The 24,911-nt window shown below is 44.3% G+C and overlaps 1 protein-coding gene across 1 annotated transcript in view; it reads left to right on the forward strand.

Annotated features, from left to right (window-relative positions):
* Nucleotides 1–998: 998 nt before the first annotated feature.
* Nucleotides 999–24,911, forward strand: part of gabbr2 (gamma-aminobutyric acid (GABA) B receptor, 2) — a gene marked incomplete at its 5' end in the record, with an annotated part of 163,285 nt that continues 139,372 nt past the window's right edge. The window contains one exon of the mRNA XM_046059150.1: nucleotides 999–1,184. Within this exon, the coding sequence (XP_045915106.1) occupies nucleotides 999–1,184 (186 nt within the window). The remainder of the gene's footprint in view (nucleotides 1,185–24,911) is intronic.

The raw sequence follows: 24,911 nt of genomic DNA on the forward strand, positions 1-24,911 counted from the left end.
TGTGTCAGAAAGCGCGCACACACACACACACACACACACACACACACACACACACACACCACCTGCCATTCAGTCAGCAAGTCCATCTATCTGTCGGCTGCACATAGGAACACATCCTGAATTGAGTGCCAATAATAGAAGACTGAGGGGGGAAGTGTTTACTGCTGATAGGAATATCATTACAAACTGAGGGAATCACAGCAAAACCAGTTAGCCAGCTCATGTAGCAATCAATAGAAACCTACACAGTTTTTTTCAGCTCGTCTCTCATTTCTCTTTCTCCCTTTTGCACACTCTTCTCCTCTGGTTGCCATAGTGACGTGAAATGGCTGCATTCTGCAGCAATGGATCGGAGCGGGGCCCGCTCTTACAGCCTGTAAAATACATTGTTTTACATGATGGTTTTAATACACACACGCAAGCGCGCACACACACACACACAGCTGCAATTACTCTATGGTCTGAGAGAGTAGCCTATAACTAGTCAAATATTATTTAAATGTCACATCGTTTATCATAAATCGTGTACATTACAGTATGTGGAAATATAATGAGCACAGCACCTTGGTAATTATTGATTCATTGACTGATTGAATGACTCACAGATTGGAATATCAAGTTATTAGTTTATTCTCATCTTAAACTATCAAAAACTGTACACAACTAATTCTGCCATTTTAAACAAACAAAAATAATTTATAATTTATCTTTAACCTATATTTGTTGCAGGGGAGCACAAAGTCTGTATGATTAGTTTTGATGGGGTTTGCAAAGCAGAATTAACATTCAGATGCTCCTCTTGTGTGCCAGCCACATGGTAACCCGAAATAGGCTGTAATGTAATGACTTTTACCTCCCTTTCTACTCTCTTCCTATATCCTCACTCTTTCTTGCTTAACCATTAATCTCAAATTCAGTGTTTCTGCCTTTTTTCTCATTTCCTCCCCCTTCTCCCTTCTCTCTTTTCCTTGTGTCTCTCTGTCTACCTCATTTCCCCCTTTATTCCTGATCTCACCTCCACCCTCTCCACCTCTCTGTGTCTGCAGTGTGACAACGCCAAGGGGCTGAGGGCCTTCTTTGATGCCATATGTTATGGTCCCAAACACCTGATGATTTTTGGCGGCGTCTGCCCCTCTGTGACCTCCATCATCGCAGAATCCTTGGAGGGCTGGAATCTGGTGCAGGTAGGGATGGTTTTGTATATGTCATGTATGTGTCTGTATATGTGTGTGTGTGGTACACAGCATATATGTACAGTGTTTGTGAATCGCTTATGCTGCTGTGCCAAGTCCATCAGTGGGCAGAATAGAATTATATAGACTCCTGTGTATTTACACATATACCAAAGTTTCTTCTAGAAAACTTGAATTTACAACTTAATTGAGTTTCCAAAATTTTTGTCCCATAGAATTGCAGTGTGCAGATAGGTCCTGGGATTTCATAGGGGCCCTAACTCATGCCTTAATCCTTCATTAACCTTGCCAGGGTGAATGTCTAATTGGCCTGGCTCTAATCCGTAGAATCCTCCCTCATTTTACAATCAGAGACAGAGTCAAAATGGTTTAAATCTATTGTACAGTACAGTGCTTGAAATCAGTTGTAAAAAATTTGAGCTCCACTTCCAATAAGCACTCGGACGTTTATATGAAGGAAAAAACAGACTGAGGGCTTCTCCTCACAGTGACACGCTGCTTCATGTTGCACACATGATCAAATTGTATTTGGGGCGTTTTGCCGCTGGTATGAGCTAATAAAAGTGTTACTACTAAGTCCAGTAATTGTTAATTACCTACAAGACATTCATATAATAGATTTTACCATTCAATTACACTCTTGCTTGCTAAATGGCTGCCATTAACTTGGTAGAGCTTGATAATTGGTCACTGCAGGCATCAAACACCTCTCGTTTCTGCATCTGGTAAACTTTTGACCCCCTCAGTTATTGCTTACAGTTTCTTTGAGTGTGCACTGTACTGCAGTACCAAAGAGGGCAAAATGCCTCCTTCCAAAGAATACATTTCATTTGCTGCAAATCCCACAAAGGTTATCGGGCACAGATAAGAAAGAAGTGAAGCTTGTGCTTGGAAGAGATAGCATAATTCAAGAGGCTGCATTTTGAAGAGAATGTCACATTACGTGGCGTATTTCCTCGGCTTGCAATTACTGTGAATATGCTGCTTTTCATGTTCCTTTTCGCTCGCTGTCTTGTTAGGGTCAGTCAGGAGTGAAAAGATCAGCAGGATGAGGGAATGAAAGGATGAAAAATCTTTTCTGTGTTCACTTCCTTTCAGTGGTAATGATCTCAGTCTAGAAAGAGGGGTTCAAGCTGTAGTTGAATTTTAAGTGCTTTTAAGTATTGTCTGTGTTGTCTGTATGTGTGTGTGCGGGTGTGTGTATGTGTACGCTCTCTTCCCTATTTATTGGCTTGTTTGGTGGTGATTACCTGTGAGACGTGGAGTAGCAATCTTCTGCTCTGCAGAACACTCTGCCTGGTACTATGAGTTCCCTAAAGCACTTTACCAACTGGGTTCTTTTCACTGTTAATACTCAGACCCACACCAACAACCCACCAAAAAATTCATGCTGGTCTGGTCCCACATACACGTTGTGACGCCACCTGAATACCAGACAGCAAGGGGTTGTGGGTGGAAATGTAAAGGCAAATAGCTAAGAAAACACCTAGAATGTACCTGTGTTTAAAGGAGATGCTTTAACACACACTTGTATTCGACACCAAGGGTAACTGTCGTCGTTGTTGCCACAAGCAACTAAATTGCTTTTTTTTAGGTCAGCAGATGTGTAGGTACAAAGATAATTTCCAATCAGTTAGCTGTTCAGCACAGTGTGGAGACTTATTTTATGTTGAAACAGGTGTCTATTGATGAGCTCGTAGTATCATCATAAACATAATTATCGGCCATTGCTTGTGTGTTCATTTATTTATAAATAAGTGTGTGTGAGTTATGTGTGTTGTTATATTTCTGGTGTGACACTGTGCAATATCAGAAACCATAGGTGAATGTTTTTTGAGATGCAAGGTGTCTTTGCAGACTTGAGCAACATCCTCATCAGAGTATGACTCACCAAGCGACTATAATGTGCACTGGAAATCTGCAGAAAGACACGTCAGTGGAGGTAAACAACACACCAGATAGCTTTTGGTTGTTCAGTGGGGCAGAAATGCACAGTAAGGTGGCACTTTTCTGTTTTGTTATCATGTACCCATCAAGCTGGCCCATGCACTTGCCAGCTGGATTGTTTACCTGAGCCTCTCTTTCGCCCCATCTCTGAGCACATTGATGTTCATGTATTCCCATTAAATGTGTGTGTTTGTTTATACTTTGTGCGTATGTGTACATGGATGTGTATGTGTGTATGTATGTGTTTGTATGCTAAATTATTTTTATGAGAGACAGCCAACTTTGCTTTTGCAACAACTGTGGTGAAAGGTTGTTAGCCATTGCTCCAAGCTAGAATAATGCTTTTGTCTGAAGGAGGGGATGAAGAGAGGAAGGGTGTGAGAAGAGGAGGAGCCTTCCCTGAACAAAAGAGGAAGAGAGAGAGCGAAGGAGAGATGACTAGAAGTTTTGAATCCTGCACACTTAGAGGGCCACATCAGCAGCAATCTGTTTTTAAAACTGAATTCTGACACCCTGCATATTTATTATCCAACTCTGGCACCCCGTCTGCACGGCGTGAGTCGGTGTGGAAGGAACTAGAGAATATTTCATGGTGTTTTTCTGGGCCAGGCTCAACAAGCTCATCATTTCCACATCAAAACAGGGATCTCACAGATACTATCTACAGTAGAGATAGCTGAGAGAACAACCACTCCTGGAAAAAGCTTAATCATACACCCATAAAAATAGCTTTCAATCAGTGTTGATGCCTAATGAAGTCACCTTTGAAAGGCTCAACAAAAATAAACTCCCACTGCATACCCGTTCATTACGCTCTATGCGCACACTTCAGTGCACATATTCATACTTAAAGCACAGCAGGGTTTAGAAGGGTAGTATCAGTGCCAATATTTTTGTATTCCTTGAAGGTGGAATAATGTCTTAATAGAAATGTATACTGAAACCTCCCAGTTAGAGTTAGGGGATGATGCAGTTATGAAAATACTAGTAATAGTAATTGGTCCTTAAACAGAGATCCTGCAATAGTTCCGTAAAGAAGACCCATCCTTATGCCATCTTTGCCTTTTTACACTGAACCAAAAAATCCCGAAATAATGCTGCCCCAGTGTGTGATTTTAGATCGCAACAATGTTCGGAAAGCAAAAGAGACATGGTGTGTAACACAGCATCATCTTAAGCGTCAACACATCATCATAGCTTCACACCCCTGTCCCGCCATGCTAACTCCCCCACACACGTCAACCGAGGCAGAATAGCAACGCAACAATTACGCCTTGAACAAGCTGTATAAAGGTGGCTAGTGAGAAGATGGAGGAAGGAGAATGAGGCAGAAAGAAAAAGAGGAAGAAGCAGGAAGCTGCAGTTACTTTGTTCCAGACTAGGAGACTCTCGAAGGACTGCTGCGACTTGCAAGGTGAAGGTCAAGTGACCGACTGAGGCAACCAAAGGAGTCGTTAGGGTAGTTTTTGTAAGCCTTGTAAGCTTGTCGTCTTGTACTGTAAAATAGGGCAAAACTCTGTACAAAGGGAGGGAAAAGGCAATAAAGCTTGTTAAACAATCTGCCAATTTATTATTGTGATTCGAACATTGAAAAAATCAATCAAGCAATCTAAAGACTTGTAGCAAGCCAACTTCTCTACGAATAGTCATAACTAACTGATAATCACATTTTGGAAACCCTATTTAACAATGTTTTCAATGTAAATAAGTTAAGTTTCTGTATTATAGTTATATTATCCTTAATTTCTTAATGTATAAATCCTTAATGTTAAAGACTATCACCAAGTCTGTTCAGAATCTCTGGCTGGAGAAATATCAGATAATGTTGAGGACGCCATTTTCAATAATCACTTCTGAACATTGTTAAAGCAACTGAAATAAAACATCACAGTGAAACAGCCAGCATGTCATATAAGATAACACTAATAATAGTGATCAGCCACGCTCACAGATGGAATGTCATAGTGATCAGTTTGCCAGCAGTGTATTGTTAAGCTCTGTACAGTATTGTACGTAAGGATTGAACTGTTTGACACTTTCTGATTTTGTCGTGTCCTGTGATGCCAGTGAAGTGGCTCGTTTGTCGACTTCATTCCCTGAGCAGCTCTCCTCGGCTCTGTGCTTAAAGTCACATTTTGTAATGCAGTACTGTACACGTGTTAAAATGACTGCCCAAGCAAATTAAAATGGTGGATAGAATGCTACCAGGGCCAATGGACAGATGGTGAGGAGCGGATTGGGGGAATGACGGAGGAATAGACAGACAGGAGCAGACACAGACTGTAAGAGCATAAAACTGAAATTCAAATAAAAGAGGACAAGACGCAGCTGTGTTTGTGAGCTGCCATCAGCCACAAATGCCACTGATTGCTGTGTTTTTATTTCCGCAAGACAATGAATGCTGAAGCTGTCCTCTTGGCAGCCATCTTGGTCTGTGATTAATCTTGTGTTCTTCTCACCATGATATTATATAATTCCAGAAAGCATTTGGCGAGCTTTGAAAATACTTGCTGGCACAGGTATCTGTACCCAGTCAACATTCTGCACTCTACACTTTTTTCTTAACTTACGAGAGGTCCCTTTCCTCTCCATAGCAGTTGTGTCTATTTTCTGTAAATGGCCCATTGAGTGCTAGGAAATAGCCCTAACCCACCCTCTCACCAGTTGCTGGCCTGTCCTCGCTCACCAATTAGGCCTATCACTGGTAGCGCTGTTCATTTTCAGCCACGTCAAGTGTGTAATGAAAAATTATGCTTCCCGATCATTTTGCCTCATGTAATTTAGAAGAGAAGAAGACAAGAGAGCGTTATTCCTGCAAAACTGATAATTTGTAGAAATAGACTTACATTGTGGAAGGCAGGGTTTTTGTGTCGTGTCGGTATTTTTTCCCACTGTTAAAACAGCACAGAAAAGAGGCACATGTCTTTTTTGTTTTTATTTAAAAAGAAAGAATGAATATGCATTGATGCATGGTGTAGCTGCATAACAAATTTGGAAGTGCAGAACAGAAAATCAGGCTCCTGTCTTGTGTTTCTGTGTCATAGTTCCGATATTTCCAAACCTCTGATCCATTTATCTTTTAGGGACACTTAATAATGAAGTCAATATATGGGAGGAGGAAAAGGTAGATGCTCCTTCTCAAGGTATTGTGGTCAAGACCTGGACATAGAGCTAATATTTATCTGTATATGAAGCCCATTTTTCTTCTGCACTGACTGTATTGATTGCTGATGCTTCGTCAAACCAGGCAATTTAGGGAGAGCAAAGTTGCATCCCTCCCTCCCTCCAGTGTAGCATTCTCTCTTTTTTTTTTTTTTTGAATGATGCCTCCACCAACTTTTTAGGGGTCTTCTTTTTCCCATTTTCTTTATCTCTCTCTCCCTGAATGCTACACTGGATACTTCAATAAAACATGTCATGCCTAGCGCTGCAGTATTCTGCCTCACTTACGTCAAATCCTCTTGTGTACCGAATCTATATTTCATGACTTCCAAAGTTTAGACTTAAATCTCAGAGGGCAAGGATGGTGTGAGCGCCACAGTAGATCATCGTATATCAACATCATGAGGCCCACCTTGTTGTGCTGTGTTTGTGTGTGTGTGTGTACGTGTGTGTGTCTGCGTGCGTCTGCTGGTTTTTCTCTGTGGAAACTGAAGTTTATATAAACTGTCTTTTAAAGGTGAGACAACCATTCATATTCATATTTGGTCGTAAGTGTGTTTATGTATGTTTACTATGTACAAGGTGCAGTCCTATGGTTTAATTTCTCTCTGTCTGCATCTCTCTCTCTGAGTGTGACTCAGAACATGGCCACAGGGAAAAAGACAGGATGAGAGAGCAGGCAATTAGGCCTGATTTCCATACTGTCTCAAAGCTTCTAGACTACACGCAGGGGAAACAGGAAACCTAACCCAGTACAACTCTGGATTAATGTTACCTCATAAACTGGCTGGAGAAGCACTTGGTGTCATTGTTTTAATGGGCAAGGACTTGATTCTGTCATGTTATCCATATTTGTGGTACCATTTGGAAAGTGAGTAGGAGGACAATTCAACATCCTTTTTTATGGGTTGTAAATAACATTCCAGATATCAGGAACAGGCCACTGTTGAAGAAGGCAAATGTTGACATATAAAGCAAAGCTAATTCTTAGACAAATGAGCCTTCTGTAAATCACAATTTCTCTCTCTCTTATTGCTGAAGGCAAAAAAGAGGCAGAAAGAGACAAAAGAAAATATTAATTATACGCTATACTGTGCAATCAGACTTCTTTGGTCATGAATGCAGCCTGCACTTGTAGAATGCAACAGCACGTACTGTAAAGCTGAGCTAATGCGCGCTGTTATACCTATTCGCAATGACAGGAAACACAGTAATTAGCTAATTAGCAACATTTGTCGAATACAAGTCATTAACGGGTGTCACATATTGAATAAACATGCTAGTTCACAGGCACTCAATAAGAACAAGGGCTTTGACAGAACATCTTTCTGTTTCTGTTCTTCCCAATGAAGTAGGAACAACACATGGAAACACTTTGTCGTTCTTCCTTTTTACCACTGACACATCTATCTGACACGGAGGTCTTTATGATACATTCAAAAGGAATACACGATGAATGCATGCTGAATTCCACCCTTGCATTTGAGTACTATCATTCCTCCAGTAGTTTTCTAAAGGAGGGCGAGTAAAAAGAAAATCACTGTGTCATACTCACGGCACTAATGATGGTGCAGGACCTGCCAGCCAGAAGTTACAATAAACAAACTAGACATTAATAGTTCAAGCTTTTTTTTGATGTTTCGCTCAGGGACTTATTATTTAGGTCATAGAGTCTATAGCACTTTGAAGAGCTAGCTGGGTGTATGCTTGTATTTTCTAGATAAGTAAAGCTATAAAAAATAAAATCCTATGATAAATAGAATTTGTTAATAATCTATCTAAAATTACTTGTAACAATTGCTCAGACGCATATAGAAGTTGACATGGCTATATTTTGTAGGCCGAAATACATCCTCTTAATCAATTTGACACAGGTTACTAGACAGCTATTTTTGCACTAAAGAAGAGTCCAAAAGAAATCACAAGAGAAAATAGGTAAGGGAGCAGGAAGGAGAAATCACTGCGAGGCACACTGTGGAGGAAAAAAAGGGAACAGAGGAGAAAAAGATTAGGTTAAACAGACAAATATAATTTAAGAAATAGCAGGCGTCTGCATTGAATGATTGATAAAAGTCAAACCAGTTCCAGTTTCCCTGCACACATCAGCTCATCAGCTCCAGGATGTAAGGGGTGCAATTAATTTCACACCACAAGTGCAAATGAAGGAACTCCACTCTGATCATAGTTACATGTCCTTGTAGACACCATAGACTGTATAAAAGTGGACATAGTCACCGTAATGTTTTTTCCTCTCCTGTAAATCATGGGCCTCCGATTTATCTTGGCTTAGATAGTAACCACAGGTAGACCGGCCAGACCCACAATCTCCACAGGGCGGGGCAAGGGTGAAAGACCTGGCCCTCCGCCTGAGACAGCAGGTCCCTCCTCAGAGGGACCTGCCATGGCGGGCCCTCGAGGAGCGATATTATGTCCGAGAACCACACTCAGGCCGGCCAAAACGGGGCTACTAGCAGTAGGCTGACACTGTCCTGACGGACCCGCTCCAGAACCCGGGAGCAGAGCGACTGGGGGAAATGCATACACCATGGCATCAAGCCCTAGCGGGGCTGGGGGCGAGAGGGGGAACCACAGGGGACAGTGCGTAGTCTCTCGAGACGCAAACAAGTCCACGTCTATGGGGCCGAACCTTTGGCATAATAACTCCACCACCTGGGGGTGGAGTCTCTATTCCCTGGGCCTCAGCCCCTGTCTCGACAGCAGGTCTGCTCCCTGATTCTGGGTCCCAGGGACGTATGTCGCTCTGAGGGACAGCAGTCTCTGCTGGGACCACAGGAGGATCTGATGTGCCAGTTTGCATAACGGCACATCAGATCCAGGGTGATTCAAATAGGCCACCACCGCCGTGTTGTCGGTCCTGACAAGGACGTGGCGACCGCGGAGAGTGGGCAGAAAACTCCTCAGAGCTCTGAAAACCACCAACATTTCCAGGCAATTTATGTGCCAAGAGAAATGATGCTTCTGCCAGGAGCCTCTCGCAAAGCGGCCGTCCATGACCGCGCCCTACCCTGTGAGTGAGGCGTCTGTCGAAATAATTGTCCGCCGACATGACGCTCCCAACACGGGACCCTGGGACAGGAACCAAGGCTTCCTCCATACTGACAGGGAACGAAGGCACCTGCTCGTAACCTGTATCAGACGGAACGGATTTCCCCTCGGGGTGAATCCCTTGGATTTTAACCACCACTACAGGGCTCTCATGTGCAGCAGGCCAGACTGGATTACGCTGGACGCTGCCGCCATGAGACCCAACACCCTCTGAAAGTGTTTCACAGTGATGGTGTGGCCTAGCTTCACTCTGGTCACCGAGGACAAAATGGACATGACGCGTGCAGGCGACAGGTTGGCCCGCATCGTCCCTAGGAACGTAGTCCGTTGGGCGGGCGTCAGCACGCTATTCTTCGCGTTGAGCCGCAGCCCCAAACGCTGAAGGTGGGCGAGGATGACATCTTGATGCCAAACCGCTAACTCCCGAGACTGAGCCAAGATGAGTCGTCGATGTAGTTTAATATGCGGATGCCCTGAAGCCTCAGCGGGGCCAGAGCTGCATCCATGCATTTGGTGAACTTGCTAGGAGAGAGTGCTAGGCTGAACGGAAGAACCCGATACTGGTACGCTGGGCCCCCGAAGGCGAACCTCAGGAACTTCCTGTAAGAGGGACGGATGGAGATGTGGAAATATGCGTCTCTCAGATCTATCGTGACAAACCAATCCTCGGATTGGATGTGACTGATAATGGCGGGGATGGTGAGCATCCTGAACCTGAATCTCCTCAGAGATTGGTTCAGGGACTGCAGATCTAAAATCGGACGCAATCCTCCGTCCTTCTTGGGAACTATGAAGTACCAGCTGTAGAACCTGGACTCCCTGACTGGCGGGGAAATGAGTTCTATGGCCCCTTTCTCCAGCAGAGAGTGAAGTTCTTGTCCCAACAGCTGGCTCTGCTCTGAGTGCACCGCAGTCCAGACCACACCATTGAATCTGGGGGGGCGGACCCGGAACTGCAGCCTGTAGCCCTCCATGACGGTGCGCAGGACCCACGGGGAAATGTTGGCAAGACTCCGCCAAGCTCCTGCGAAATCCGGTTACGCGTAGGTCTCCGGTGGCACCCTGAAACGGAGGTCCGCCAGGGAAAACCTGCCGATAACCCGCAGTGTGTGAGCCAGAGCGCCTCCGGACTGCGGCCCCTCGGGGCAGGCAGAACGGCGCGTGCTCGCTGGAGGCTAGCGCATCCTGAACGTTGACACGGCGGGATAACAGCGCCTGCTGCCTTAGCTGCCATGAGGGAGGGGATCTCGGTCGCCTTCTCCGACCGGGGGGCTCCCCGACCCCGGCGAGACTGAAGAACGGTCCTCAGATCCGTTGTCTCGGGGGGCTGTGGGCGAGAGTGCCGCCTTGAGTCCCGGGTGCGCTGAGGGGGACCTCGAGAAGCGACACTCTGCCTCTGGCGGTAGGAGCTGGACAACGGCTGGGACCGTCTCTCTGCAGCCACCGCCATCCTGGACCCAGACCGGCACGGGAGATACTGCTGGAACGCCTCCCCTTGCGTCCTGGCATGCTGAAACCTGCTGACGACGGCATCCACCGCCTCGCCAAACAGGCCAGAGGTCGCGACCGGTGCGTCAAGCAGGAAGGTCTTCTCCCTCTCCTGGATGCTCGATAGGTTGAGCCACAGGTGCCGCTCCATGGCCACCAGCGCCGACATGGAGCGGCCAATGGCGCGGGCCGTCTCCTTTGCGACTCGGAGAGACAAATCCGTAGCTCTGCGGAGCTCAGCGATGTCCTCCTCAGAGGGGCCTCCTCCCGAGTCCATGTCTTTCAGCAGGTCGGCCTGGTATGCCTGCAAAACCGCCATCGTGTGCAGGCTCGCACCGGCCCGGCCCGCCGCCATGTACGCCTTGCCCACCAGAGCAGATGTCACGTGACATGGCTTGGTAGGCAGCACTGGCTCTTTAAGGGACGACGCAAGACCGGGTGAGAGATAGCTGGCCAAAGCATCCTCAACCCGGGGCATCATCCCATAACCAGAACCCTTAACCCCCGCGACGTCGCTGTAAACCCGGAGCGGGGGAGTAGTCAGACGTGCTGAGAAGGGCTTGCCCCAGGATTTGCACAACTCGTCATGCAAATCTGGGAAAAAGGGCAGAGACCGGCGCGGAGGCGACGCGCGGCGCTGCAGGAAGCGCTCATCCAGCTTACTGGCAGCCTGTGTGTCTGGCATGGCCTGTGGCCAATCAAGCTGGAGCTTGCCCACTGCTCGTGTCACCACCTCCAAGAGCTCGTCATAGCTTGGCGCTGACTGATGACGTTCCTCCGGTTCCCGGAAGTCTTCCTCCTCCATAATGCTGAGCACATCCAGCTCCAGTAGTTTAATATGCGGATGCCCTGGAGCCTCAGCAGGGCCAGAGCTGCGTCCATGCAGCCCGGACAGCTGCAGCCTCTCCAGGCTCACACCTCGAGCAGGAGAAGCCGAAAAGCGGGCACCCGAACGGGGAAGAGGGGAGTCGGAGCCAGCAGACGAGGGACGGGAAAAAGCCTCGGCAGTCCCGATGCCTTTGGAGATGTCGTGCTGGGAGCCCCATAACCGAAGTTGCCGCGCCGCTTCAGCGACCGCCGGGCCTGAGCCATGGGGAGAACACATCCGGCCGTCTCCGGAGAAGAGAGCCGCACGGGACCTCAGCACCCTCAGGGGCAGGGCCTCGTAATGGCCGCAAGCAGCCCCCTCGAGAGCTACCTGGGCATGCGGCATCCCCAGACAGGAAACACACAGGGCATGAGTGTCCCCAGCCGTGATGTAGCGCGGGCATGGAAAGACACACTGCCTGAACTGCTCACCAGCCATCTCCTCTGCTTCTCCTTCCAGGTAACTTCTTGTGGTAGCTTTCTTCTGCGTAGTCTCAAACATGCCAGAGTGCCTGCTGAATAGAAAAAAGCTAATGTGTCCGGTGTGCCGGCGTGCTTATATACGCCTGCAGTTATGCCGTCACGCTCTACCGTTCTAGCAACGCCAATAGGATTGGAGTAGTTTCATTCATGATTTCAGCCCTGCCCCGCCCAGAGGCGTTCCCATAGTGTCGTCACCGACGCAGTTCGAGTTTCCTCGAAGGGGAACTGAAAGCACCATATGGCTTTGTTCCCTTATCAAATCGTAAAAGAGTGCAATTCAATTAAATAAGTATAACAAGGCTATAAGATATTAAACCAATATAAATAAGTTGTTATAGGAGGAAGTTACATTTACTCTGAGTAAATTTTAAATGAGCTACTTTTTACTTTTACATGAGTAGATTTCTATACCGGTAACTTTACATGCACTTAAGTAAAATTTCATCAAAGTAATTGTACTTTTACTTAAGTAGAATACTTTTGTACTCCATCCATCTCGCACAGTAACGCTGGATAATTTACATAATAGTTATCCAAGGTGGGTTAAAATCAAGATCATACATAACAGTGCTTCTTTGTTTTATGCCACGGTGCTGTGTTGTTGTTTTTTTCACATGCCCAACGTGGTAGGCAGGAATGGAAAAAGAAAAAAATACTGGGAGAATCACTAATCCCGCTTTTGATTTTGAAGATCAAAATCGAAAACTCATTGTGATCGATTTAGAATCAAAATAGTTACACCACAAGTGGTGAGGTGCAGTTAACCAATAAACTGTAAGCTTATATCAAGTAAACTTTTTATATGATTTTGAGTATTTTAATGTCTTTACAGATTATGTTCAAACCTGAGTGTGTCATTTTCTCGTTTCAGTAAGGTCTGAATAAGCTCTATCTAATCCACATCACAGCACCACTTTGCCAGTGAGCTTTTCCAAAACCCAGAAAGACTGCTTCCACTCCTCTCACCTTCATCTCCTCTGATTTTTTTCCCATTATAGGGACATTATAGAATCACAGGGCTGGGTAGCTCATCGACCCAAAAATTTGTGTCGGAAACGGGCTTCTCCGAGGCCAGCATTAGGAGGATCCTTTGAAACTGTATCAAAAACAAGGGTGAACTCACTGAGCAATTGGACATCAAAGAGGACCCGGCTCCATTACAAGCCATTAAAACCATAACAGCTGCTTGGAAAGACTGAAGCTTAGAGGATCAATAAAGGGCAGTTTAACTGTCTGACACAGCTCACTAATATCGGAAACATCCCTTTCAGAGAGAGAGTGAGAGAGAGCGAAAGAGAGAGAGTAAAGGAAAGAAGATGAGGAAAAACTTGGTGAGTGAGAAAGAGGAAATGGAAGAGATCATTACTGAGTGCTTTCCATCCTTTCTATTGCTCCTCCTCATCTTCCTTCCCTCATCCCTCCCTGCTGTACAGTATACTTGTACAGTGATGATTTAACCTGATTTCCACAGTAGAATGGCCTAATTCAAAAATGTTACTGTTAAGTAGGTGGCTTTTGCCATCAGGGCCCCTCAACGACCTGCCTGAGGAGAAAAGGCTTGCAGAATCAGTGACCTCTTTAAATCCCTTCTTAAAACCCCTTAAAAAACTTGCTTTTGTGTGATGTATTCTAATTATTGCTTTAATTCAATTTATTCTTATTGTTTTTATCTCTTTTACCATTCATCATTATTTGTCTTCTCTGCTCTCTTTTTGAATCTTGTGTTTTTTACATTCATTCATTTAGCTGACGCTTTTATCCAAAGCGACTAACAATTCCTATATATGTCAGTGGTTCTGGAGCAACTAGGTGTTAAGTGTCTTACTCAGGGACACATTGGTGGATGTGTCACAGTGGGAATTGAACCTGGAACTCTCTCACCAAAGGCATGTGGCTTATTCTCTGTACCTTTGCCAACCCCCATTAATCGTCATTGCCTTCTGGGAATACTGCTTTTTCTTGGCTTTGTCTGTCAAAGCACTTTGTAAACTCGGTTTTTAAAGTTGCAAAATATGTAAATAAAGTTATTATTAAATGTATTTCCAACAACATGTCACACAGTACAGTAAAACACTCACATGATGGCTGTATTTACCTTAATTACACTTGCCTGAACTGTTTAGTATATTAAATTGCATCTGTCTTAAAAGTGATCAAAGTGTTTTGTGTGACAAACACCAGATCTAGGCAAAAAGGCTAGAACACTCTCTCCACCTCCTTACTTGATTAAATTCATTTCCTCTGTGTCACTCTTTTCTATCTCTCTCTCCTCCCACACGATCCTCTTTCTCTTTATCGGGGCATCAGACTGCGGAAGCGTTAAGCCTCCTTGAGGTTGATACTGAGCTCAATGCTATTTTGATTCCCTGTTGGTGCAGTCATTCAATACTTCTCTTTTAGTCTGCGGCTACAAATGGGATCCCGTATTATAAGTGGTAATAAATGATAATGTCTCTCTAGCTTCAGACAACATCTACTTAGTTTCTAAAGATACACAGTAATCTCCATAGAATATGACATTAATGCCAAAAGAAAATGGAAATGCTGTCTTGTATGAGTCTGTAAATATGTGTATGTATGTTTGTTCACAATTTTGTAATGACATAGCAGCAACCATAACTGATTTCACTGTTGATCAGTGCTTTAGTCATTTCAAAGTTGCTCAATTTAATTCCTGTCAAAGTCTGACATAGAATTTACACAAGGTATTGACATATTTGATTTATCCCAGGGCAACGGGTCCTTCATGTCTACCTTGATTGGTAACAAAATTAAATACTATATATTTAGGCGTTATGTTTTTTGGTTGCAGCACATTCTCACTCCCGACTCGTTACAAGTGGACACTTGGCGTCGCTTGTTAATGCCATAGGTACCCCTTTAGCGTAATTTTTCAATGTTTAGGGCTCCGCGGTCAAGTTAGCAATGGTTAGCAACAATAAATATGCAACGTCCAGTTGGACTTTCCAAATAAAATTTTTTGAAACAGCCCCTTGTTAAAGTTGCGAAATGTTGCAATTTGGTTAGGTTTAGGCACCAAAGGTGGTACTAGGTGCTGTTACCACATAAGCTAAGTAACGTAACTTACATAACTTATGCAATTTATGTAACCTCCATAACATAAAAAAGTTTTTTTAACAATGTTGACTTTTTGTTTCACACGGGAAACGAACACCGGTCTCCTGGTTGAAAGTCCAGGTTCTAGCTGGCCCTCTATCCACCCACTGTGCGTTACAAACTGACGCAGACGGGTCTTGACCATGCGTCCATATGTGATGTGTCGGGACTGAGAACGGGACAGGTTGGTTTTTCTATCATGGCTCCAGGGATGGCAAGATCAGTTGGTCAGTTCACCATTTTGGTCCAGACTGAAATATCTTAACAACTAGTAAATAGATTGCCACTGAATTTTCCAAGTGGATGGATTGGCATGTATTACCGCGAATGACCGTTTCCTTCAGTTTTGACTGAATTCTTTTTAAAGGCATGTTTTAAGCTAAATAATTACAATTTTCACCTGATTTTTAATGTTTTCATGGCTCTCAAAATTGTATGTCCTGCTCTAAGAAGAAACTCTAGTTTAAAGTAAATGTGGACCTATTGTCACTAGGTCAGAATATGCTTCTGCAAAAATAGCAGGCAAGCCATGATTAAGATCAGGAATCCCTCATATTGTAACATGTAAAGGCATTATCAGTGTATCAAGGCTAAATAATGCAAATTGGGTAACACTTTAAGTCCCCCCTATTTAGCATTTATAATCATTTTATGTATAAACATTTAATAAATGGAAAAACACACTATAATGTAGTTGTAAACAGATAAACTTGTTTGTTAATGCATTTGTCAGCAACTGTAACTCTTCCTGTGGGCACCCATAGGTGGAGTCCATAACAGTATATGGTATGAAAATATGGTAAAACACAGTTTAAACACAGTAACAATATGAAATATGTCTTCATGGGAGAAGTTACAATTGCTACAATACTGAACATTAATGATGACTACATTACAGTGCATTATAAACCAAATTTTCAAAATGTTTCAAAACAAAAAAACACAGTGAGGTAGATGAATCAGATTGTTGTCTTCTCCGGAGTTGTCATTTTAGAGATTTATGGATAGTGTGTTCACTCCAGTCTACCATGTATTTTTTCCTAAATTGTGGCCAGTGGGTAAATTTGACGTGACTTATTTTTCTTTTCAGAGACAGTGAACAGTAGGCAAACGGCTTCTCTCCTCTTGAGTCACAAATCCCACTGCCAGTTGGTGTCCTCTTTGAACAGCTGTGCCACTCAGGCTCAGACTTAGGGAAAAACAATTGTTCAGATGGATAAATGAACATGTCGATACATGCACAGATGTGGAAGCAGGGATGTGCATGCAGTTTGTCGTAGGCTTGCACTTCCTAACATGTTTCTCTCCAATCTCTTGCTCTCCCTCCTTTTTTTTCTATCCCTCTTTCTCCCCCTCATTCTCTCCTGTAACAAAAGGGGTCTTCCTTTTCAAAGGGCCACAGAAACCCTCGGGCACACAAAGTATAAACTGCTATAATTGGTGAAGACGTGGTGAAGCGTTTGGCACGAGTAAGTCCCATATTCTAGATAGGAGATAGGAGATAGTTCTGTAATGTTTCAGAGTGCAGAAAGACATGGCTAACAAATGGCTTTCGTGAATAGTCATAACATGCTTGCTGCTGCATTATGATATGTCTCTAGTGTGACATTTATCAAAAGATTTATCTTTGTTTTCTACCTGCAGCATCTTATTTACATGTAAATTGGCATCATGATGTGCGTATTTAATGTGACTGAGCAGCTTCTTCATGTTCATTATGGGCATTTGACATTTTCAAATGGCAGCCTTTAAGGTTTTTCTGCCATTACGTCATTATACAGCAGGCCATTTCTTTATGATGCCGTCCTTCAAATCAGGTAATATAGTGTACAGCATGTTTGCAGTATACATTAAATCTGTTGTTGAAAAGATAACATGTTTACCAGAGTGTGACTTGTTTTCACTTGCAGAATGTTTTACAATATTTGCAACACTGCAGCTGCTCAAAACACACCCTTTTCTTGTGTGATATTAAACAGAACATCTTAAAGACTACTACAAACATGTTGCTTGACAGCATGGTCCCTGAATAGTAAATCTGCAGCACTAGAGCGTGTTTAAGTCACAACACACTCTAAATACAGAATCGTCCACTAATGCAGTTTAACAAGCTCATGTTAAAACCACACAGCAATACTAGAAATCAGATTAAACTTAATGTTACAGTTGTTGACTTTTGAGTAGCTAGAATTTGAGCTTGTGTTTTTTCTAAACAGCTTGAAGGACACAGCAAGGGTTTTGGAGTTGACAGACAGGCACAAAAACTATATGACTCACAGTGCTTTGGGTGGGTATGTGAAGTGTTCTTTATATGTAGCACCCTGCTAAATATATAGATTGTTTCCTCTGTGTTCTGCTAATAGAAATACAGTATATCCTGAAATATGGGCCAGTTCAATTGTCCCTTGTGTGTAATACATTTTTGTATTAATATGTATTAATTAAGTTATGATTTGTGAGGTGTTCAAATATCCTATGTTGTGAGTAGCCCTTGAACCTCCCAGGTCATTTTCTTTTGTATTGGGTGGCCTGGTGTCAGTTTTGTTCATTATCCAATCAGAGCAAATCAGAAAGCAGTTTTGCAGTCTCCCAGGTTTTGAGGGAGCGGGACTAAAAAAAGGAAAAACCGGAAAAGAAACGGAGACGGGAAAAAAAAGGACGAAGTTGAGGAAAGAAGATAGATACGCTCAGAGCTGTAAGAGGTTGTAGGTTCCGTAGGATTAATAATATTACTTGTCCTAAAAGTTAAGCGGCAGGAGATTTTTTTTGTCAGTGTGAGACCTGTTAGCGCGGGAGAGTGAGCTGTGTTTTGGAGCTGGTTAAATCGGCCACGGAGATTCTACTGAAGTGGAGCTAACGCCATAGCCACGTGCAAACTGCTACTACATAGCCAGAAACCTATTTTTGTCGCCGAGTTTCTGAGTGAGTATGGACATTGCGAATTGTAATGGAATTGACATGTTTAGACAAGATAAAGTAAAGCTCATTAGTGTTTGTGAATTTCTGGCCAGTGTGCGTCGGATGCTGCCACCCATGCTGCTGCAGTAGATGTGCTCAGGACTTGCCGTTGCAGGGTGGAGGTGTCTGTGTTTTTGTGCACGGACGGAGCCTCAGGACGGGGTTCTTCATTGTGCATCTCTCCACTGGACAGAAGGGTTCGGAAGGACTGTCACTATAAGCTTTCTGTTACCAAGGAACCCTAAGTACAGAAAATATTTTTCTGGGAGGTTGCAACTGAGCTCCAACAAGCGCGCCAACGTTGTGGTACCACAAACTGAGGAAAAAAACCCGGGTATTGTTCAGTAATTTCATTTGGACCATGGGGACATTTTAAAAGGGCAAGTCACCTGGTTCTGGAAATGAACATAAATATATTTTTGTGTACAACATTCAAGTTTGTGGTCTGATTTATATGTGTGCGATGGTAATGTGATGTGTGATTTTTGCAAACAAGAGTAAGAGTTATAGGGGCTAAATATATGTGCATGGGGGTTTTATGCTGGCAAGAAAAAAACATACGACAACAGTATAGCTATATTTAAGCTAACCAGGCCTCTCTGCACCCTAGCCAGTATCGCAAGCCAAAGTTGTTAGTTGCTGTAAATACATCCCAAGTTAAATTCTAGTAACCCCTCACCAATTCATTCCCCATGCACATGATAAATCCAAAAAAAAACAACCAGTGGAATTGAGTGGGAGGGCTACACGTGGGGGCTCGTCCGGGATTATGTTTGCTGTTGTCTTGTTTTTTTGTGAGCATGTTAATACAAAAACAGGAAAGTCGATGCTAAATGAGGTAGCTTAAAAGCCCTATAGCCACTTATGTGTTTCAGAGATTCCTTTTGTGATTCTGTGTATGCAAAGCTAAATTAACATGGAGTCAGAACAGATTTTCAAATGGTGTGAAGACAAAGGTATTGATGCAAGGAAAGCACTTGTGCTTAGTAATGTTTCTCTTGGTGTTACTGATGAGACTATGTATAGAGTACTGGATGAGGTTGAAGTATTTGGTTCTTGTAAAATAAGAGGACGGTGTGTAGAACACCTCAGTAAAAGCCAGTTAGTTTTAGTCGAAACTACTAATGACATGACTAGGGCTGACATACCTGAACAGTTACTAGCTGGAGATGAGTTTGGACCTTGGATAGTGAATGTTACTGAGACCCAGAGTGTTCATGTACCTGGTAAAGAAGGAGACTTCCAGTCCAAGTCATTCTTAGCGAATGAAGGAAAGACACTAGCTGACGTCACAGGCTTATTTACCTCTGCTTCTGCTCCACCCACCTCTCCAGACCTGAACACAAAGCTGGTGAATGCCATCTCCTCACTAGTCGAAAAATGTCAAGCCAGAATTTCAAGGTCTCAAGAATGATGTTGCACATCTCCTTTCTGCCTCTGTGACTGCATCAGCAGGTGTGGCACAGGATGTAGACCAGAACCACAGCCAGAAAGCTAATGGGAACTCATATGCACGTGTGAATGAGAGAGCTCCCAAACCCCACTATCGTGCTGATGTCTTTTGCTACAGGTGTGGGGACAAGTGTCAAAACCCAGAAAATCTCAGAAAAGTGAACAAGCGTCTCCTGAAAATAAAACAGCCAAGGGGAAACTTCCCAGGGGCTCATTAGAGGAACGGCCTAACGCTCCGGAGAAGATACGTTCCACAAGGTGTGACGCGCTACCAGAAAAGAAGGCTGACCTGCCAGAGGGTTTAGTTGGACCTAGCTCTATTGTCTCAGTACAAATTGAGGGCATCTATGCCAAAGCTTTACTTGATAGCGGGTCCCAAGTAACCCTACTGTATCGCTCCTTTTATGACAAGTATCTGAAGCACCTGCCTTTGACCCCTATTGAGTGCCTGGAGATTTGGGGCCTCAGTGCAAAGGAGTATCCATATGATGGTTATATGTGCTTAAAGCTTGAGTTTACTGGAGATGTAGTTGGAGTAGCTGAGACCATAGAAACACTTGTGCTTGTGTGTCCAGATCCGGTCATGAAGGGGGAGGTTTCCATTGTGGTTGGCACAAACACCTCTATAGTTCGAAGACTGTTCCATTCATACAAAACGCATGGAGGAGAGAATTTTCTTAACACCCTGTCTGTTCATCCAGTAATAAAAGAAGCTTATGAGAAGTTTCAGGAAACCCCTGACGACGCAGCTGAGACAAAAAGAGGAACAGTCTGGTTCACACGAGACAAGCCTTTCACTCTGGCACCTGGTGGCGTTGCAACAGTTGTTGGCATTCCAAAGTTTCCTGGGGGTCTCTCTAGCCAAGCTGTTCTTATAGACTGCCCAGAGGAGGAGTGTTTTCCTGAAGAGCTTCTGGTCATGCCTCTTGTTGAAAAGTCCAATGCTGTCCACTGTCGTCGCATCACAGTCACCATGAGAAATGTGTCCAGTCATAATGTGACATTAAAACGTGGAACTCCTATTGCTCATCTATTCCTTGTAGATGTAATAAATACAGTCCTTGAAAAGAAGGACACTAAGCTGCCCACATCTCAACTGTCCCCGTCCTCGTTCAACTTTGGTGACTCTCCTGTGCCTCTTGAGTGGAAGGAACGACTGTGTCAAAAGATGATGGAGAGAAAAGGGGTTTTCTCCTGCAGTGAGTTTGATGTGGGTTGTGCAAAGAGCACACAACACAGTATTCGTGTGACAGATGAAAGACCATTCAGAGAACGTTCCAGACGTTTACCACCGGGTGATTTGGAGGAGATGAGGAAACATCTGAATGATCTCAAAGAGGCCGGAATCATTTCAGAATCCAGAAGCCCCTATGCTTCCCCAATAGTTGTGGTTCGAAAGAAAAACGGCACCATACGCATGTGTGTGGACTACAGGACGTTAAACAGGAGAACGATTACGGACCAGTATACAGTCCCTCGTGTGGAAGATGCCCTGTCCTGCCTGAGCGGAAGCCAGTGGTTCAGCGTGCTTGACCTCAGAAGTGGCTATTATCAGATCCCTTTAGCTGCTACTGACAAAGAAAAGACAGCTTTCACTTGCCCCGCAGGGTTTTATCAGTTTGAGCGGATGCCGCAGGGGATTTGTGGGGCCCCGGCCACATTTCAACGAGTCATGGAGAGGACTGTTGGTGATATGAACCTACTGGAAGTACTGGTGTATCTTGACGACGTGATCGTTTTGGGAAGAACATTAGAGGAACATGAGCAGCGCCTTCTTAAAGTCCTTGACAGATTAAAGGAGGAAGGCCTGAAGTTATCGTTGGATAAATGTCAGTTCTGCTGCCCCTCTGTTACCTACCTTGGCCACGTTGTGTCTAGCAATGGCATTGCTACAGACCCTTCAAAGTTTGAAGCTGTGAAATCATGGCCGCGCCCAGAAAACATCACTGCTCTTTGCTCCTTCCTTGGTTTCTGTGGATATTACAGGCATTTGTAAAGGATTTCTCCCGAGTCTGTTACCCACTCAACCAGTTGCTTCAGGGCTGCATTGTGGCTGGAAAGACAAAGGGGAAAAAAAGGACATCAAAGAGCAGAGGAAAGCACAAGCAGGCACAGCAACAAAAGATTGGTACCATGCTTCGGAGCCTTTTGGGGCTAGGTGGGATAAAGACTGTGAGAAAGCGTTTGAGGCTTTAAAGCGAAGTCTTACAGAGGCGCCTGTACTGGCAATCGCCAACCCAAAAGTATCACATGTGCTGCATGTTGATGCGGGCAGAGAAGGTTTAGGAGGTGTCCTCTATCAGGATCAGGGAGAAGGTTTGCGCCCAGTTGCTTTTGTCAGCAGAAGCCTATCTCCAGCAGAAAAGAATTATCCCACACAGTGGTAGTTTCTGGCTTTGAAATGGGCTGTTGTCAACAAGTTGCATGATTACCTCTATGGAGTCACGTTCGAGGTCCACACAGATAACAATCCATTGACGTATGTCTTAACTACAGCTAAATTGGACGCAACAGGGCATCGATGGTTGGCGGAACTGTCCACATATGATTTTAGTCTGAAGTATCGGCCTGGAAAACAGAACGTGGATGCGGATGCATTGTCACGGCGTCCTCATGCAAATCACAATGCTTCCCATGAGGAGGAGAAAAGCATGCTTGCCACCACAGTCCAAGCTGTCTGTCACATGTCCAAAGTCGGAGTACCTCACTGTCGCCGGTGCAGAGCTGTAGATCTCATAGGCTCATCCAAAGATGCGGTACCCAGAGCCTATTGCAATTTGTCATTTCTGAACACTCAGCAGTTGCCCAAATTGAGTGCAGCAGACATCTCACATTCTCAAAGACCCGTGCATTGGAGAGGTGTGGCATGCTGTCATTCAGAAAAGTGCCAACCGCGCCAACAAAGAGAAACATCCTGATGTGTCATTGTTGTTGAAAGAGTGGGAAAAGCTAATGGTCAGAGACTCTGTGTTGTATAGGATGAGCAAGCCCCCAAACAAACCAGTTCGGCAGTAACTGTTGCTCCCCCAAGAGTTCAGAACAACTGTACTCCAGTCGTTGCATGACCAATCGGGCCACCTTGGGTTTGACAAGACCTACGGCCTGATACGAGAGAGGTTTTATTGGCCTCGCATGAAAGTTCAGATTGAAAAGTACTGTAAGAGCTGTCCGAGGTGTATTCAGAGAAAGACGTTGCCTAAGAAAGTTGCTGAGTTGTCACATCTCAACAGTGATGGGCCGATGGATCTTGTCTGTATGGATTTTCTGACGATTGAGCCTGACTCCAGAAATGTCTGCAATGTGCTTGTAGTTACAGATCACTACACGAGATATGCTCAAGCCTTTGCAACTAAAGATCAAAAGGCATCAACGGTCGCTAAGGTTCTGTGGGAACAGTATTTTGTCCACTATGGTTTACCAAGAAGGGTGCACTCAGATCAAGGCAGGGATTTTGAGAGTCGCCTCATCCATGAACTGTTGAGCATGCTGGGCATTAAGAAATCCAGAACAACTCCCTACCACCCTCAGGGTGATCCACAGCCCGAGCGTTTCAACAGAACTCTTCTCGACATGCTTGGAACCTTGGAAACTCAAGACAAAAGTAAATGGAGTAAACACCTCAGCCATCTTGTACATGCGTACAATTGCACCATGAATGAGTCAACAGGCTATTCTCCATATTTTTTAATGTTTGGACGAGAAGCCAGGCTGCCAGTGGACGTGACATTTGGGGTCTCGAGTGATGGCACAACCACAAAATCCTACTTGCGGTAATTTAAAAACATGAAGAGTGAGCTCCAAGCTGCTTACCAGTTAGCTGAGAGGATGGCAGAGAAGAAAAATGACGGGAACAAGCAACACTACGATCAGAGAGTTCGTTTCTGTCCATTAGATTCTGGGGACAGGGTCTTGATCCGAAACCTTGGATTACAAGGGAAGCACAAGCTTGCTGATCGGTGGAAAGACACTCCTTACATTGTGGAGAGTCAACTGCCTGGGTTGCCCGTGTTCAAACTGAAACCAGAAAGTGGACACGGCTCTGGAAAAATACTGCACCGCAATCACATTCTGCCGATTGGACAGGAAGTGCAGCTGTGGCCTGAGATGAACAAGGAGTCACCAAAACCAAAAAGGAGAGCGAGTAAACGGCTCAAAGAAAAGAGAACAGAGAACTATGATACTCCTTGCTTACCAGCCCCTGAACAGGAGGATAAGATGGAGTCAGCATCTGATTCAGAGGACGATGAGATGGATGTATGGCATGATTATCATCTACCCCAAGAGTCATCAGGACCAGAACCTGAAAGCAATGATCCCTCTGAGCCTTTCAGTCTGGATTTGGATCTGGCTGTTCTCACAAGTCAGTCAACTCAGAATTAGATGAGACTCCAGTTGAAGAACGTGCTGCAATAGAGGAGGATGACCATGCGGTACAAAATGTGACTGCAGGAATTGCGGAACGAGAGAGAGACAATGAGACACAGATGTCAGACGAAATAGCTGAGAGACTAAACAGTGTAACAGTAAGCTCTGACAAGAAAGCTCCAGCCAGATTAACTTATGACTTGCTAGGGAACCCGACATCAGTGGCAGTTGGTACACATAGTACTACTGTAGTTGAGACCGATGACAAAAAAGATTCTTTATCCCTATCTCCGTTAAAGGGAATGTTACTAACCTGCCTAACACGATCTGTTTGAGGAAATGTGTTTATCTTTGTATGTGATTTACAGTGTTATACATGTCATGAGGACATGACCATTTTTGGTGGGGGGAGAGTGTAGCACCCCGCTAAATATATATTTTTGTTTCCTCTGTGTTCTGCTAATAGAAATACAGTATATCCTGAAATATGGGCCAGTTCAATTGTCCCTGGTGTGTAATACATTTTTGTATTAATATGTATTAATTAAGTTATGATTTGTGAGGTGTTCAAATATCCTATGTTGTGAGTAGCCCCTGAACCTCCCAGGTCATTTTCTTTTGTATTGGGTGGCCTGGTGTCAGTTTTGTTCATTATCCAATCAGAGCAAATCAGAAAGCAGTTTTGCAGTCTCCCAGGTTTTGAGGGAGCGGGACTAAAAAAAGGAAAAACCGGAAAAGAAACGGAGACGGGAAAAAAAAGGACGAAGTTGAGGAAAGAAGATAGATACGCTCAGAGCTGTAAGAGGTTGTAGG

Source organism: Micropterus dolomieu, linkage group LG09, assembly GCF_021292245.1.
Source record: "Micropterus dolomieu isolate WLL.071019.BEF.003 ecotype Adirondacks linkage group LG09, ASM2129224v1, whole genome shotgun sequence".
Classification (NCBI taxonomy): Eukaryota; Metazoa; Chordata; class Actinopteri; order Centrarchiformes; family Centrarchidae; genus Micropterus; species Micropterus dolomieu.